This window comes from Heloderma suspectum, chromosome 5, assembly GCF_057233095.1.
Source record: "Heloderma suspectum isolate Gila_16-S chromosome 5, 16-S_ref, whole genome shotgun sequence".
Taxonomy (NCBI): domain Eukaryota; kingdom Metazoa; phylum Chordata; class Lepidosauria; order Squamata; family Helodermatidae; genus Heloderma; species Heloderma suspectum.
Genome location: NC_139462.1, coordinates 106,174,384 through 106,189,984, shown reverse-complemented (window position 1 = coordinate 106,189,984; position 15,601 = coordinate 106,174,384). Strand labels below are relative to the sequence as shown.

The window sequence follows — 15,601 nt, the reverse complement described above, 5'->3', positions numbered from 1 at the left end:
TGGCCACCGGGTGGGTGAGGACAGATACCAGTGCCTGAGGATGGCAGCATGAGCCCCATAAAAAGGACAGGGCTGTGAAGGAAGGAGGCCAGCTCAATGAGGGAGCAGTATACTACGACTCGCAACTGATGCCCTGACTATAGGGATGTACGAATGTTCCACCACGGATCTTGGGGAAGCCGAATGCCAGCGCATTCAGCCCCCCGAAATCGGTGGCGGAGTGGCCCCCTGGCCCCCCCGGGATGGGACTTACCTTAGGCGGATCTTCCTGGTGGCAGTGGCTCCGGCGGCGGGGGGGCAGTGCGGCGGCGGCAGCCGGTCTTCCGACCGGCTGCCGCTGCCACCATTTCCAGGTAACCCCCCCCCAAAAAAAACGTGATAGGCTACATAAAGATTTACATAGCCTATCACGGCTAGATTTTAAAAAAACACCGTGATAGGCTACATAAATGTTTACATAGCCTATCATGGCTGATTAAAAAAAACAACAATGCGCGTACGCAAATGGCGGCGTCCATGGGCGCCGCCATTTGCGTTCCTTATTTCGGCACGTCTTAGTCTACGTAAACATTTACGTAGACTAAGATGGCAAAAATAAGGGGAACGCAAATAGCGTAGCGTCTACGCTATTTGCATTCCCCTTATTTTCGCCATCTTAGTCTACGTAAATGTTTACGTAGACTAAGACGTGCCAAAATAAGGAACGCAAATGGCGGCGCCCATGGGCGTCGCCATTTGCGTACACGCGTTGTTTTTTTTTAATCAGCCGTGATAGGCTACGTAAACATTTACGTAGCCTATCATGGCTAACTGCAGGGACGCAAACGGCGGCGGCTATGACCGCCGCCATTTGTGTCCCTGCTAGCCAGCAGCAGGATGTCCGGCTGCTGGTGGAGCCAGCCGGTGGCTCCGCAGAATCCCTGCGGAGCGGAGCCGGCCGGCCAGGATTCCGGGGGGGAGGAACGGAGCGCCTTCCCCCCCTGGCCAGGATTCCGGGGGGAGGGACAGAACGCCTCCCCTCCAGCATCAGCATAATCTGCGGAAAGGTAAGTACCTTTCGTACCTCCCTACCTGACTCTGTCTGAAAGTCAGGGAAAGTAAACCCCAAACAGCCTCCCATTCCTACCAGAAACACAACAGCCTCCCAGTCCTGCCAGAAACTTTGTAGGGAGTTACAAGGATGGAGCCACAACACCTCCACAGGCAACTTCTCCTAAGAAGCCAGTAAGGGGCATACTTAACTAAGAACTTAAGATTTTGGGCATTGGAGACCAGAGGACGGCTATGTCTTCTGAGAAGTTATGGCACAGAGAGGTGGTCCAGAGCACCAGAAGTGCTGCTGTTGCTGCTGCTACCACTGCTATAATCATAGTCACACACACACACAGTGAAAACACTGGAACAACTCCTGATAACTTCCTTCTGCATCCTTCCCCAAAGCACTGGGATTGTAAATAAAATGCAGGGCCCTAGTAAAGTAATTCCTTATGTATCCAGGGTGGGGTGGGGTGGGGGTACTCTGGGTTAGTAATTGTTTTTGAACGCTGGCAGCTCCTGTAGAGTTGGGAGTAGCAATAGTGGGTGGAGCTTTTGCCAAGTTCTTCACTTCTGTGTGTGCTGATAAAGAACAGTAGTTTTTGAGGCCTGCTGATTCTTGCAGTCATTCCTACTATCTATACAACATTCTGTGGCGAGTCTGGCGACGTGGATGGGATTTGAGAGCTAAACAGGCAGCAAGGACTGTGAATCCAGTTATAGAGCTAACTGGTAAACAGTCAGTTAGGCCCACTTAAAAACTTGCGCAACCGTTGTGCAAAAAAATCAAATTCAAATGGCTGCTCTTGGACATATTGAAGAGTGGATGTGAGTCAACCTTCTTACAGGGATTCTTATGCAGAATGGCTTTCATTTTGTCTTGAAGCAAATAAGATAGCTAATCCTGAACAAAAGCAAGCTGTGCTCTTAACTGTTTGTGGGCCACAGACATTTGCCATAATAAAATCCCTCACTGCTCCTGCCTCACCCAACTAAGACATTTGATGAACTTTTAGGATTACCAAAGATAGATTTCTCACCAAATCCTTCAGTTATGGTGTAGAGATTTAAATTTCACAAATGAATGCAGCAACCTGGCAAGGGCATTGCTGCTTATGCTGCAGAACTGTGTCATCTTTCTCAATGCTGCAACTTTGAGGATTTTCTAGAGGATATGCTGAGGGATCACCTTGTCTGTGGGGTTTATGATGAAGAATTACAATGACGCCTCCTGTCTGAGCCAAACACAACATTTACAATGGCTGAAGAAAAGGCATTAGCCAGTGAGACTGTATCACTATATGTCACAGAACTCAAGAGAAATGCAGAGGATGTAAATGCCATCTGGAGCAAGCAGGCTGAGAATTCTCTGCAGCAGAGTCAATAGAACATTAGGGGTGTACAAAACCCTGCTTACCTGGCTCCACTGGGTTCTGCAGGCAGGGGGAGGCGCGCCGTCCCTCCCCTTGGAATCCTCTCTGGGGGGGAGGCACTCCATGCCTCCCTCTGGAATCCTGCCCGGCCGGCTCCACTCCGCGGCCAAGCCACGGAGCCGCCAGCCAGCTCTGGCCACCCACAGCCAGACATCCAGCCGCTGGGCAGCCCTGCAGGGACGCAAATGGCGGCTGTCGTAGCCGCCGTCATTTGCATCCCTGTAGTGAGCCATGATAGGCTACGTAAATATTTACGTAGCCTATCACGGCAGGGGGAAAACCCCAGCATACGCAAATGGCGGCAGCTACCGCCATTTGCGTACTCTGGATCCCCCCCCCCGCCATGATAGGCTACGTAAATACTTACGTAGCCTATCACAGCCTCCGCAGGGATGCAAATGGCATCCCTGCATTAGCCGTGATAGGCTACGTAAGTATTTACATAGCCTATCATGGCTGAAGAAGGAGGAAGAGAACGGCGGCTGCAGGATGGCCGCCATTCGCACAGCAGCGTGGATGGGAGCAGGTAAGTACTCCGTTTCGCGTGCCTTTCATGGGGTGGGGGTGGCGGGCACTTCGTACTGTGTGCCTTTCGTGGGTTGGGGGGGGCTTTGTTCCGCGATGGTTTTCGGGGGGCCAAATGCATTCGGCCTCACCGAGATCCGTCGCGGAATTCTCTGACATCCCTATAGAACATAGGAAATGTACCCCCCCATAAAATCCGCAGATAGGCTGTGGCTTCCCTTTTCCTGCTGTGATGAGGCTGTGGAGGGCCCCATCATAGAATAGTAAAGTTGGAAGGGGCCTATAAGACCATTGAGTCCAACCCCCTCTCTGTGCAGATTCAAGGATGCTGAATGCACGTTTTGCAAGAAGAAGGGCTACCTTGAGGGAGTTTAGTGTTCAAAATCTGTCCACACAAGGCCAAGGAACTATAACAAAGAGTCACTCCACCTAGCATCCCATGAGGTTGATTGTCCAACAAGGTGATGAAACTCAACAGCTATAACACATTCAGAAGGTCTGTGCCAAGGAACCTCATGATTCTGTGTTGTATGCAACAGTATTAATCAATGGCCAGAGGTGCAAAATGGAAGTGGATTCAGGGTTAGGGATATCCATAATTAACAGGGACACTTTTAAGCACATATTTTCTGGTACTCTTGCTCCAAGGTTATCAAGTCCATCATGCATTCTGCATGATTACATTGCAAAGAAGGTTGGTGTTGCTAGATGCTGCACTGCAGATGTACAGTATGGCTCCTTCAAAGGGAAGCTTCCACTTATAATTGTGGAGGGGCAGTGAAAAAACCTCTTGGGGAGAGACTCTTCAATAGGAATCAGCATTCAAGGGATTCACGCCCTCACTACAGATCGGCTTGCAGTAATTGTTAATAAATTTCCAAGGGTGTTTTCTGAAGAATTGAGAGAATACAAGGGGAAGCCAGTGTCATTCCATCTGGATCCATCAATTCCACCAATCTGCATGAAAGCCAGGAATGTGCCTTTTGCATTGTTGCGAAAAATTGAAGAAGAGCTTGAGCATCTCATCAAACAAGGTGTGCTAGAACCAGTGGGACCAGAGACTCTTCAGTTTGGAGTTGGTTCAAATACCTCCAAAGCAGGTAATTTAGCCTTCATCCAAAGGCCTCAGCTTATAATTAAGGCTTGATCCAAAGTGGATGCATACCACTATTACCAGTATCTGAAACTGGGAAGTCTTACATTGGGTTGCTTGGGGAAAGGGTGTTTCCAGATCCTTTGCTCACATATTCATTTGTCACTCAAAGAATCTAATGACAGGCTCGCATGTGGTGCCATGTTACCATTGCTTTGGGCCTAGTTTGTGCCACTGTGTACAGAACGTTTGGGAGTACCCCTCTTGTCATATATTATTTATTGAAAACATATAATTTGTGTCCATTTATATTTTTTTCTTTCATTATGTGCACTTCCTTTGGAGGTTCTGCCCTTAAATGTAGCATAAAAACAAATAGCTACACCAAAAAATATAAAGAAAAATACAATGATAAATTTATTTTTTAAAGATGATTCTTGATCATTCAAACCAAACTAGGGAGTCCTAGATGGGTAATCTATGCATCACAAAAGCCATGCTAAACAAGTTTACCATGTCATTCTTTCTAAAAAGCAAAAGGGTCGGTCCGTCGGTCTGTCTATCTATCTAATCATCTATCTATCTATCTATCTATCTATCTATCTATCTATCTATCTATCTCCAATTCTCCATCCATCCTCTGGGGTATCATAGCATTCAAATTACCATGATAAAGGCCTGTTTCTTGCCACAGATGTCTTGACATGTCCTACTAGATGATCCTATCAACTGGATGTTTATTAGTAAATAGATGAACTACCATCTGAACTGTGCATGCCCAGTTGCACACCATTGCTCTCATCATAACAGTCATTTTGAAGCCACCGTGATGCCTGGGTTTGCAAAGATCACGTATGACCTAGGCATGCATTTCCTTTTGGCTTATATGCAGGGATGGTGGAGAATTTCTCCCCGAAACTTCGGGGGGCCGAGCGCCAATGTGTTCGGCCCCCTGAACATGTTTCGGGGAGAAATTCTCCGCCCCCCCGCCCCCCGCCCCCCCCCCCGGGACGGGACTTACCTTTGCCGAATGTCCCTCCCGGCGGCGGGTCCGGCCGGCGGTTCGGCGGGTATTCGTCCTGGGCGGGGGCGGCAGCCGATCTTTCGACCGGCTGCCGCCGCCGCCATTGCAGTAAAAGAAAAAAAAAAAACCCGTGATAGGCTACGTGATGATTAACGTAGCCTATCACAGCTAGATTTGCAAAATCAGCCGTGATAGGCTACGTCAATCGTCACGTAGCCTATCACGGGTGACTTAAAAAAAAAAAAAGCGCGTACGGATAATGGCGGCCCCCATAGGGAGCTGCCATTCCCATTCCTTATTTGGTTGCTGTAGTCTACGTAAAGATTTACGTAGACTACGGCGAAAATAAGGGCAACGCTATTTGCATTGCCCTTATTTTCGCTGTAGTCTACGTAAAGATTTACGTAGACCACAGCAACCAAATAAGGAACGCGAATGGCGGCTCCCTATGGGGGCCGCCATTAGTGTACGCGCTTTTTTTTTTTTTTAAAGTCACCCGTGATAGGCTACGTGACGATTGACGTAGCCTATCACGGCTGACTTTGCAGATCTAGCCATGATAGGCTACGTTAATCGTCACGTAGCCTATCACGGGAGCGTTTTTTTTAAAAAAAAAACTTTTGAGTTCGCGGCCGGGCGAGGCGGGAAGCCTCCTCCCCGGCCTGAATTTCGGCTGGGCGAGGCGGGAAGCCTCCCCCCCGGCCTGAACTTCACGGGGGGAGCAGCGAAGCGCCTCCCCCCCACCGCGAACAAGCTTCGAGGACAGGTAAGTCACTTTCGTCCACCCCTACTCATATGTGATATCCTTCATGCAAATATGGGCAAGTGTCTGTGTAAGAAATTCAGTAGTTCTAGAGCCTGTGTAAATTAGCCCTCACATCCCCTTTTAAGAGAGCGACATCTTTGAGTTTTCCCCCAGGCTTCTTTTCTAACATATAAGGGTGGTGAGTCTCTCAAGTCTTCATTAAATCTATATTTATAATGCAACCAAAACCATATGTTAATCAAAGAGATTATGTTAATTCCAAAACACTAATATACTGCTCAGTTGCACTACTGCGCTCTGTGACATTGGAGTTCAATCTGCTTACAACAAATTGTTCACCCTAATGAGAGAGTTTTCTTACAGCTGTTCAAGCCACCCTTATTATGGCCAAGACTGCACGGTTATTTCTCAGAACATCCCTTCACTTGTTAAGAAGAAAAAAAGATGAATCTCTGGAGAATTGGATATATCTCTGCAATACTCTTTTTTACACTGAGGAGTCTTATGCATGCATTGTAAAGGTAGCATGATGATTCTGCCCTCTTGTTAATTCCCTATCTTTTTTTCTTCTTTTTTGTGGGGTGGGAGCTTCTAAGGGGAGAATTCAACCTAAAAAATTCCACTTGAATGGCTCAGCCAATGTAACACCACCAAGATGGCACTGAACATACAAGATGTGATGCATTTTGGCAGTCCAGCAAGGTTTAAGGAGAGTATTATGGATTATAACCAATGTTAGTCCTATTTAGAGTAGACCCATCAAAATGAATGGGACTTAGGTTAGTCATTAAGCCCCTTTCATCTCTCTAGGTCTACATAAGTTGGACTACCATTGGATACAACCCTATATGATATTGCACATTCACCTGGTCAACTCATCCTGCTAATACTTCATCGTGTGGGCACTGTAGGTCACATCACACAAGTATGAATAGCATTGTTGAACAATAATAGAACCGTAGATTTTAGTGATTTCACTGGACCAGTCTGGAGTGATTCCTCTGCCTCTAAATTTCTGTTTTCAGAGCTTAATGACTCTACCCTTGACATTACAAAGTAACAGAAATGAAAGCTATAGAAATATATTTAGTACCTTGCTTTGTTTATATGTCCTGAGGTACTTGAATCTGGCTGCTATTGAGAAATACTGATCTATACCCTGGTTTTAATAAGTAAGGCTGAACATATGTTGAGTGCATGTACTGGAGGTTGGGCCCGAAGGGCAGTCTAGGGATTCTGCTCGTGTACCGTCCACCCTGCTGCATGACTGACTCCCTGGCCGAGGTGCTTGAGGTGTTCTCTGATGTGCGTGTGCAGTCCCCTAACTTGTTGGTGTTGAGGGACTTCAACATACATTCGGGGGCTGTCCTCACATGGGCACCTCAGGACTTCATGGAGACCATGGCTTCTTGGGAGCTGCACCATATTCCAACTGGGCCCACACATGTATCCAGTCATGCACTAGACCTTGTGTTTGTTTCTGGAGAAGCAGGGAGTGATCTGGAAGTCAGGGGTATATCCACCACCCCAATTGTCATGGTCAGATCACTACCTGGTGATGTTGGACTTCTCGGTTCCACAACCCCTCCGCAGGGGTGGATGACCCATTAAAATGGTCCGCCCCAGGCGTCTTATGGATCTGAATGGATTCCTGAACGCGCTTGGGGATTCTCTGGAGCATGCCAACGGCCACTCGGTCAAGACCCTGGTGGGTGGCTGGAATGCCGCAATCACTGGGGCATTAGATCAAGAGGCTCCGAAACACCCTCTCCCCCTGAACAGGGCTCGGACAGCACCATGGTTCAATCCGCAGTTACGAGCTCTGAAACAGGAGGTGAGACGGCTAGAGCACCAGTGGCGGACGTCTTGCTCCAAAGGCGATCAGACACAGGCTAGAACGGTATCTTCAGCCTATCACGTGGCGGTGAAGGCAGCAAAAAAGGAATATTATGCTGCCTCTATCGTATCTGCAGAGTGCTGTCCCAGGAGGCTGTTCCAAGTGGTCTGGAGCCTGGTCGGTCCAGTGGCTCCGGAACCACTGGAGCATTCTAAGGCCTCCAGTGAGGCCTTGGCAAGGCACTTTGCAGATAAAATTGATCAGATTAGGTGTGTTACTCTGCACACTGTGGATACAGTTAGTGAGCAGGAGGTGGTCTGTGGCACACCAGTTTTGTGGGATCGTTTCCAGCTTCTTCCTTCTGATGAAGTGGACAAGGTGCTTTCATCTGTAAGTCCGACCACCTGCTTACTTGATCCTTGCCCATCTTGGATCATTATGAACTGCAGAGAGAGGCTGGGTGAGGGGATCAAGGCGGTGGTGAACACCTCCCTTGAGGAGGGAGTGATGCCATCAGCCCTCAAGGAGGCAGTGATAAGACTGCTTCTAAAAAAGCCCTCCTTGGATCCTCAAGTTCTGAACAACTTTTGCCCAGTCTCGAATCTGCCTTTTTTGGGCAAGGTGACTGAGCGGGTGGTGGTGATGCAGTTGGAGGGACTAGAGATGTACGAAAGTTCCGCCACGGATCTCAGGGAGGCTGAATGCCAGCGCATTCGGCCCCCCAAAATCGGTGGCAGAATGGCCCGCCCCCCTACCCCCCAGGGACGGGACTTACCTTGGGCGGATCTTCCTGGCGGCGGTGGCTCTGGCGGAGGTTCAGCGGCGGCAGCAGCTGCGGCGGCCGGTCTTCCGACCGGCTGCTGCCGCCACCATTTCCAGATTTAAAAAAAAACGTGATAGGCTACGTGAATGTTACGTAGCCTATCACGGCTGACTTAAAAAAAGAAACAAAAAAACACGCGAACACAAATGGCGGCGGCCATGGCCGCCGCCATTTGCATTCCTTATTTTGGCACGTCTTAGTCTATGTAAACATTTACGTAGACTAAGACGGCAAAAATAAGGGGAACGCAAATAGCATAGATGCTACGCTATTTGCGTTCCCCTTATTTTCGCCGTCTTAGTCTACGTAAATGTTTACGTAGACTAAGACGTGCCAAAATAAAGAACGCAAATGGGAGCGGCCATGGCCGCTGCCATTTGCATATGCACGTGTGTGTGTTTTTTAAATCAGCCGTGATAGGCTACGTAAACATTTACGTAGCCTATCACGGCTGACTGCAGGGATGCAAACGGTGGCGGCTACGGCCGCCGCCATTTGTGTCCCTGCTAGCCAGCGGCCGGATGTCCGGCTGCTGGCGGAGCCGGCTGGTGGCTCCGCAGAATCCCTGCGGAGTGGAGCCAGTCAGCCAGGATTCCGGGGGGGGGGGAGGAATGGAGGGCCTCCCCCCCTGGCCAGGATTCTGGGGGGAGGGACAGAACACCTCTCCCCCAGCATCAGCATAATCTGCGGAAAGTTAAGTCACTTTCGTACATCCCTAGAAGGCACACATGGAAGAAGCCGATTATCCAGATCCATTTCAATCGGGCTTCAGGCTTGGGCATGGGACAGAAACGGCCTTGGTCGCCTTGGTAGATGATATGAGGAGGGCTCTGGATAGGGGTGAATGCTCCTTCCTTGTTCTCCTTGACCTCTCAGCGGCTTTTGATACTGTTGACCATGGTATCCTGCTGGAGCACCTGGGGGGGTTGGGCATTGGAGACACTGTATTACGGTGGTTCCGGTCCTTCCTCTCCTGCAGGTACCAGAGGGTAGCACTGGGAGAGGAGGTTTTGGACCTGTGGCCGCTCACTACTGGGGTGCCACAGGGTTCCATCCTCTCCCCGATGCTATTTAACATCTATGTGAAGCTGCTGGGGGCTATCATCAGGAGGTTTGGGGTGCGGTGTCATCAGTATGAGGATGACATGCAGCTCTACCTCTCGTTCAAATCTTCACCAAGGTTGGCCGTAGAATCCCTGTCCAAATGTCTGGAGACGATGAGTGGCTGGATGGGGAGGAACAAGCTGAGGCTGAACCCTGACAAGACTGAGGTACTTTTGGTGGGAGACAAGAGGAGGTTGGGGAATGTTGACCAGGTGTTGAATGGGGTATGGCTACCCTTGAAAGACCAGGTCTGCAGTGTGGTGGTCATCTTAGACTCTCAACTGTCCACGGAGGCTCAGGTGTCAGCTGTGAGCTGGACAGCGCTGTATCAACTCCATCTGATATGGTGGCTGTGCCTAGGGATGTACGAAAGTGACTTACCTTTCTGCAGATTATGCTGATGCTGGGGGGGAGGCGTTCGGTCCCTCCCCCTGGAATCCTGGCCGGGGGGGGAGGCACTCCATTCCTCCCCCCCCCGGAATCCTGGCCAGCCGGCTCCGCTCTGCAGGGATTCTATGGAGCCGCCGGCCGGCTCCTCCAGCAGCCGGACATCCGGCCGCTGGCTAGCAGGGACGCAAATGGCGGCGGCTGTAGCCGCTGCCGTTTGCATCCCTGCACTCAGCTGTGATAGGCTATATAAATGTTTACATAGCCTATCACGGCTGATTTTTTTTTTAAAAAAAAACACGCGTACGCACATGGCAGCGGCCATGGCCGCCGCCATTTGCATTCTTTATTTTGGCATGTCTTAGTCTATGTAAACATTTACGTAGACTAAGACGGTGAAAATAAGGGGAATGCAAATAGCGTAGCATCTACGCTATTTGCGTTTCCCTTATTTTCGCCGTCTTAGTCTACGTAAATGTTTACGTAGACTAAGATGTGCCAAAATAAGGAATTTGCGTACACGCATTTTTTTGTTTTTGTTTTAAGTCAGCCATGATAGGCTACGTAAACATTTACGTAGCCTATCATGGTGTTTTTTTAAAATCTAGGCGTGATAGGCTACGTAAATCTTTATGTAGCCTATCACTTTTTTTGTTTTTGTTTTAACTGGAAATGGCGGTGGCGGCAGCCAATCAGAAGACCGGCCGCTGCAGCCGCCGCAGCCGAACTGCCGCCGGAGCCGGAGCCGCCGTTGCCAGGAAGATCCGCCCAAGGTAAGTCCCGTCCCGGGAGGTGGCTGGGGGGTGGCGGGCCATTCCACCACCAATTTCGGGGGGCCAAATGCGCTGGCATTCAGCCTCCCCGAGATCTGTGGCGGAACTTTCGTACATCCCTAGCTGTGCCCCTACCTTCCTGACAATCTGCTCCCATCAGTAGTACATGCCCTGGTCTCTTCTCGTTTAGATTACTGTAATGCGCTCTACATGGGGTTACCCTTGAAGATGGTTTGGAAGCTGCAGCTGGTACAGAATGTGGCAGCTCGCCTGATTAAAGGCAGCCGCTGCCAAGATTGCATCACTCCAGTGCTGAAGGAGGTGCACTGGCTACCAGTTGTTTTCCAAGCCAAATTCAAGGTGTTGGTTTTGACCTTTAAAACCCTATATGGTTCTGGTCCAGGCTATCTCAAGGAGCGCCTCCAGCAACACCAGATAGGCCGCTCAACCAAGATCAGCTTCGGATGGCCTCTCTATCCCATCAGCCAGGACAGCTAGGCTGGTGAGGACGAGGGAGAGGTCCTTCTCTGTGGTGGCCCCCACTCTGTGGAGCTTCCTCCCTAGGGAAGTCCGCCATGCCCCCTCTTTAACGAGCTTCCGCCATGCATTAAAAACATGGTTGTTCAGGCAGGCATTTGGGGTGGGCTAGGGTAATTTTAGAAATGTGATGTTTTTAATGTTGAATTTTATTGTATAAAGTGTTTTTATTGCTGAACATCACCCAGAGTGGCTGGGTGACCAGCCAGATGGGCGATTAATAAATTTAATAAATAAATAAAAATATGTTCTTAGTCTACGGGACATAGCTGAGTAGAACACAAGCTATGCATACAAAGGTCCCAAGTCCAATTTTTAGCATCTCCAGTTAAAAGGATTTCAAGTGGCAGGGTTGGCAAAGATCTCTGTTTGGTACTTTGGACATACATTGGAGCAGTTAGGGATGTCAGAGAATTCCGCCACGGATCTCGGTGAGGTCAAATGCCAGTGCATTCAGCCCCCAAAAGTCCGTGGCAGAACGAAGCCCCCCCCCCACGAAAGGCGAGCGAAATGGAGGACTTACCTTCTGCCGTCCGCACTTACTTGCGAATGGTGGCTGCCCTGCGGCTGCCATTCACTTCTTCATCATAGCTGTGATAGGCTATGTAAATACTTATGTAGCCTATCACGGCTAATGCAGGGATGCCTTTTGCGTCCCTGCGGAGGCCGTGATAGGCTACGTAAGTATTTATATAGCCTATCACGGCAAGCTAAAAAAAAACAAACAGCATATGCAAATGGCGGCTACGGCGGCTGCCATTTGCGTTCCCTTTTTTTCACTGTAATAGCTTACGTAAATATTTATGTAGGCTAAAACAGCAAAAAAAAGGGAATGCAAATGGCGGCCGCCGTAGCCACAGCCATTTGTGTATGCTGTTGTTGTTGTTTCTTTTCCCTGCAGGTTGCCCAGCGGCCAGATGTCCGGCTGCGGGTGGCCCCGGCCGGCAGCTCCGCAGAATCTCCACGGAGCCGGCAGGTTAGGATTTTGGGGGGAGGTGCGGAGCGCCTCCCCCCCACTGCGGATCACCCTGTCGAAAAGGTAAGTGACTTTCATACATCCCTAGGAGCAGTCTGTCGATGAACTTCATGTGTAGGAATGTGAGAAGTTTCCCATCCAGGACTTTTGTTATTTAATTTCTTATGCTTCCTCTGAAATTTCGCAGATGTTTCAAATGGGGATGAACCTTGCAACCTGCTTTAAATTCTGGAAATTTCATGATACTGTTAGTCTATGCCATTTACCTTCTGCTAGACTATTATTCCCTTAACACAATATATAAGGGGGTAAGGGTTGATGAATTTGTGAATGTTGGTTTATCTACATGTCCCATTTTTCTAAACTTAAGTTTGGTTCACCCTGAACTTTGAACATTTTTGTAAAAAAAAAAAAATGCATGAAAATCCAAATGCATTTGTAAACAGTTTTGCTTAACACACTTTTTTGGCAAGCAATTTTCCTAAAATAATGCATTTTTGAGTATGTGTTTTCCACCAATATACAGATTTGTGTGTGCACATTTTCCCCTTTATATACACATTTTATATCCATTTTTAATTGGAGAATTCTATTGCAAAATTCAAAGAAGTGCAATTGTCAAAGAATAGCAGAGTTTCAGTTTGTGCATTGATTCCAAAATTAGGTAAGTTCTCATTCAAATGCAAACTGAAAGAATTTCCCCCCATCTCTATAGGTAGGCTGTCTGGGAGAATATCTCTTTCACAATGCAATTCTTTGTAAAAAAAAAAAACATTTATCAAAACAAAGGTGAAACATATGCTGGTCACATTGTAATTTTTTTTAAAAAAAATATCACAGTACTGTTATTAGGAGGACATTTACTGAGCAAAAATAACTGACTGCTGTAGCAAAGTAGGATGTCTTGAAGAACATTAACCTTAAAATTGAAGCTTGTTATAGTTCCAGATTTGGTCCTGGCCTGGACACAGTGAAATACCACCAAACCCAGATGAAAATAAATGGCTGGGAATACCATGACCTTGTAAAAAAAAAGGGGGGGGGAGATATTTGTTTAAATCCAGGCTGGGGGCACAAATAAATGGCAAGGCCTGTAATTAGAAATGTACACATAAAGATATAACTGGCCAGAGGATATCATACTCAAAGAAAACCTGGGTCTTCAGTATTCAATTCTTGAGCATTATGGAAATAATAGAGATGGTGGAAATAGAGTTCAGCAATTCAGAATTTTTTCCAGTTGTTTTCCATCAGCTGTATGCCATGGACAGATGTTTATCTGAAATCAAATAGAAATCTACTGTGGTAGATGTTTGGGAGAACTAACGTTTCTCTCCCCATTTTTCATAATTTAACAATGAAGAGGTAGTTTGGACTCCTTCTTTGCTGCACTTCTTCCAACAAACAGCATACACCAACATCTCTCTCTAGGTCCTGTTTGCTGCCATTTAAAACAGCAACAGCTTCTGAGAAAGTGGAATGTGCATTAACATTCCATCATACCTCAGTGACTAAGCCAATTGCTCATTTCAATCAACTGAAGCCAGAGCTGTTAGAAACAATCATGACTGAGTATCAAACATTTTGACTATTCAAATGTTCAGGTTGTGTTTACCTCAGAGTTCCGCCCTCACTAAATGTTTATCTGATCTGGGGGTAAATGGGCAAAACATATTTTCTCTCTCTCTCCAAATCTACATGTTCTGTGCTTTAATTTGATACCACTTTGGTCTTTATACAATCATAGCATGAGCCCTGACATTTCTGTGTCAGTTTTCTGACCTTGCAAATAATTGTCTAAGGGCACAATCCTCAGAGGTGACCGTCTATCCAAAGCAAGGCTGGAGAGGCACTGGGGGATTATTTCCTCCGTGCCTCTCCTGCCTTGCTGTTTTTTGCTAGACAGTTGTTTTCGGCTGTCTAGTGGCAGGGGGGCCGACTGGGAGAGGAAGCTGCCTTACAACACATTGGATGTGTCATATGCACAGCTCCGCTCCCCCTGCCCTAGAACGCCCCCCCAGCCATGCCCCTTTTCAGTCGGTCTGCGCTCATCTTCCAAGCGCGGAGGACAGGGCTTCTCCGCACTGCCTCGGAGGCAGTGTGGACGAGGGGGGAGGTCAGGTTTCCAGGAACCAACCTTGGAGCGCGGGCTCTGAGGTCAGTTCCCAAAATAGAGCATATCCTATGGCCCTCTAGACAGTGTCTAGTTGCCATAGGATTGCTCCCTCCATGTGCTTAATTTTTTCCCATTGAAATATATGTGACCTATCTTAACATTGCTTGGATTGTGCCCATATTTATATTAATTTTTCATAATTTCCATAACACACGTTTTGATTAGTGCTCTCATATATTACATGTATTTTTTTTCTTCCAGTACCCACATAAATGAGAATACATATGAAATGATTTAATGTGGTGTGTGGCACTGACATCTCAAAGAACATATACTATGTGTCTGCCCAGCAGAAAAGATGCCATATTCTTATTCCTGCAAGACTAACCTATTGTTGTCTGGCACCTGTACATTGGTAAGGAAGAATGACTTGCAGGCAGAACTTCTGCCATCTGCACAGGCTGACATGAGCACTGTCATTGATACCACCATCTCTATGTTAGCGAAATTTTGTTAGAAATGTGAGGTGGTTCAGTACCCTGAGGTTATGAACATATGGGTTAAAGATATGTATGGTGAAGGCTTAACAAAATAATCGTGTATGTAATAATATAATCAAGCTGCAATTCTGATTTTTAATAAGTGTGTGTGTAGGGGGGAGGATTCATTGAGTTTGCATTATAATATCATCTTATCTAATTTGCACTTCCATGACCATTATGTGAACCAAAGCATGGTTATACTTCAATATTTGCTCTTTTTTTTACATTTACGATGCAATTCTCCAAACAAGAAACGTGTACAAAATGTGTATATGGGGAAATGTGCATGCAAAAATGTGTATCTTAGTGAAAATAATCTACACAGGGGGGTGTGTGTGTGTGTATGGGCTGTGTGCTGCCTCGTTACAAAGCCTGAAAAATGAGGTGAGGCAGGCTAATTCGGAGGACCTCGTGATACGAGGCAGACGGATCGGAGCAGAACTGAGGCTTCACGAGGCAAGGTGCCTCCCCCACAAAGCGACTCCTCCTCCTCATATGTTCAGAGCTTTTCTGAACGCCCGAGGAGTCCAGAGAGTCCAGACAGGCTGTCCCCAAAATATATCAACTTCAGGATGCCAGGATGCTCACATGGAGGGGCAGGAGGTGGGGGAGGGGGAAGATGAGCGGATG

At 47.7% G+C, this 15,601-nt stretch overlaps 1 protein-coding gene across 1 annotated transcript; it reads left to right on the top strand.

The window, feature by feature from the left end:
* The first annotated feature begins 2,954 nt into the window (after positions 1-2,954).
* LOC146344242 (uncharacterized) lies at positions 2,955-15,052 on the top strand. Its single transcript, XM_084860332.1, has 5 exons — positions 2,955-2,994; positions 3,876-4,093; positions 6,240-6,397; positions 12,239-12,376; positions 14,691-15,052. Exons 2-5 carry the CDS (start codon positions 3,955-3,957, stop codon positions 14,703-14,705), a joined length of 450 nt encoding a protein of 149 aa, XP_084716458.1. The 5' UTR covers positions 2,955-2,994; positions 3,876-3,954; the 3' UTR covers positions 14,706-15,052.
* The last annotated feature ends 549 nt before the right edge of the window (positions 15,053-15,601 follow it).

Excerpts from the sequence above, each read along its gene's own strand:
- LOC146344242 (XM_084860332.1), top strand. The coding sequence starts at position 3,955 with ATGAAAGCCAGGAATGTGCCTTTTGCATTGTTGCGAAAAATTGAAGAA. Across the intron at positions 4,094-6,239 it reads TTCAAATACCTCCAAAGCAG|CTGTTCAAGCCACCCTTATT; the intron begins GTAATTTAGCCT and ends GTTTTCTTACAG. Across the intron at positions 6,398-12,238 it reads CTTATGCATGCATTGTAAAG|GTTGCCCAGCGGCCAGATGT; the intron begins GTAGCATGATGA and ends TTTTCCCTGCAG.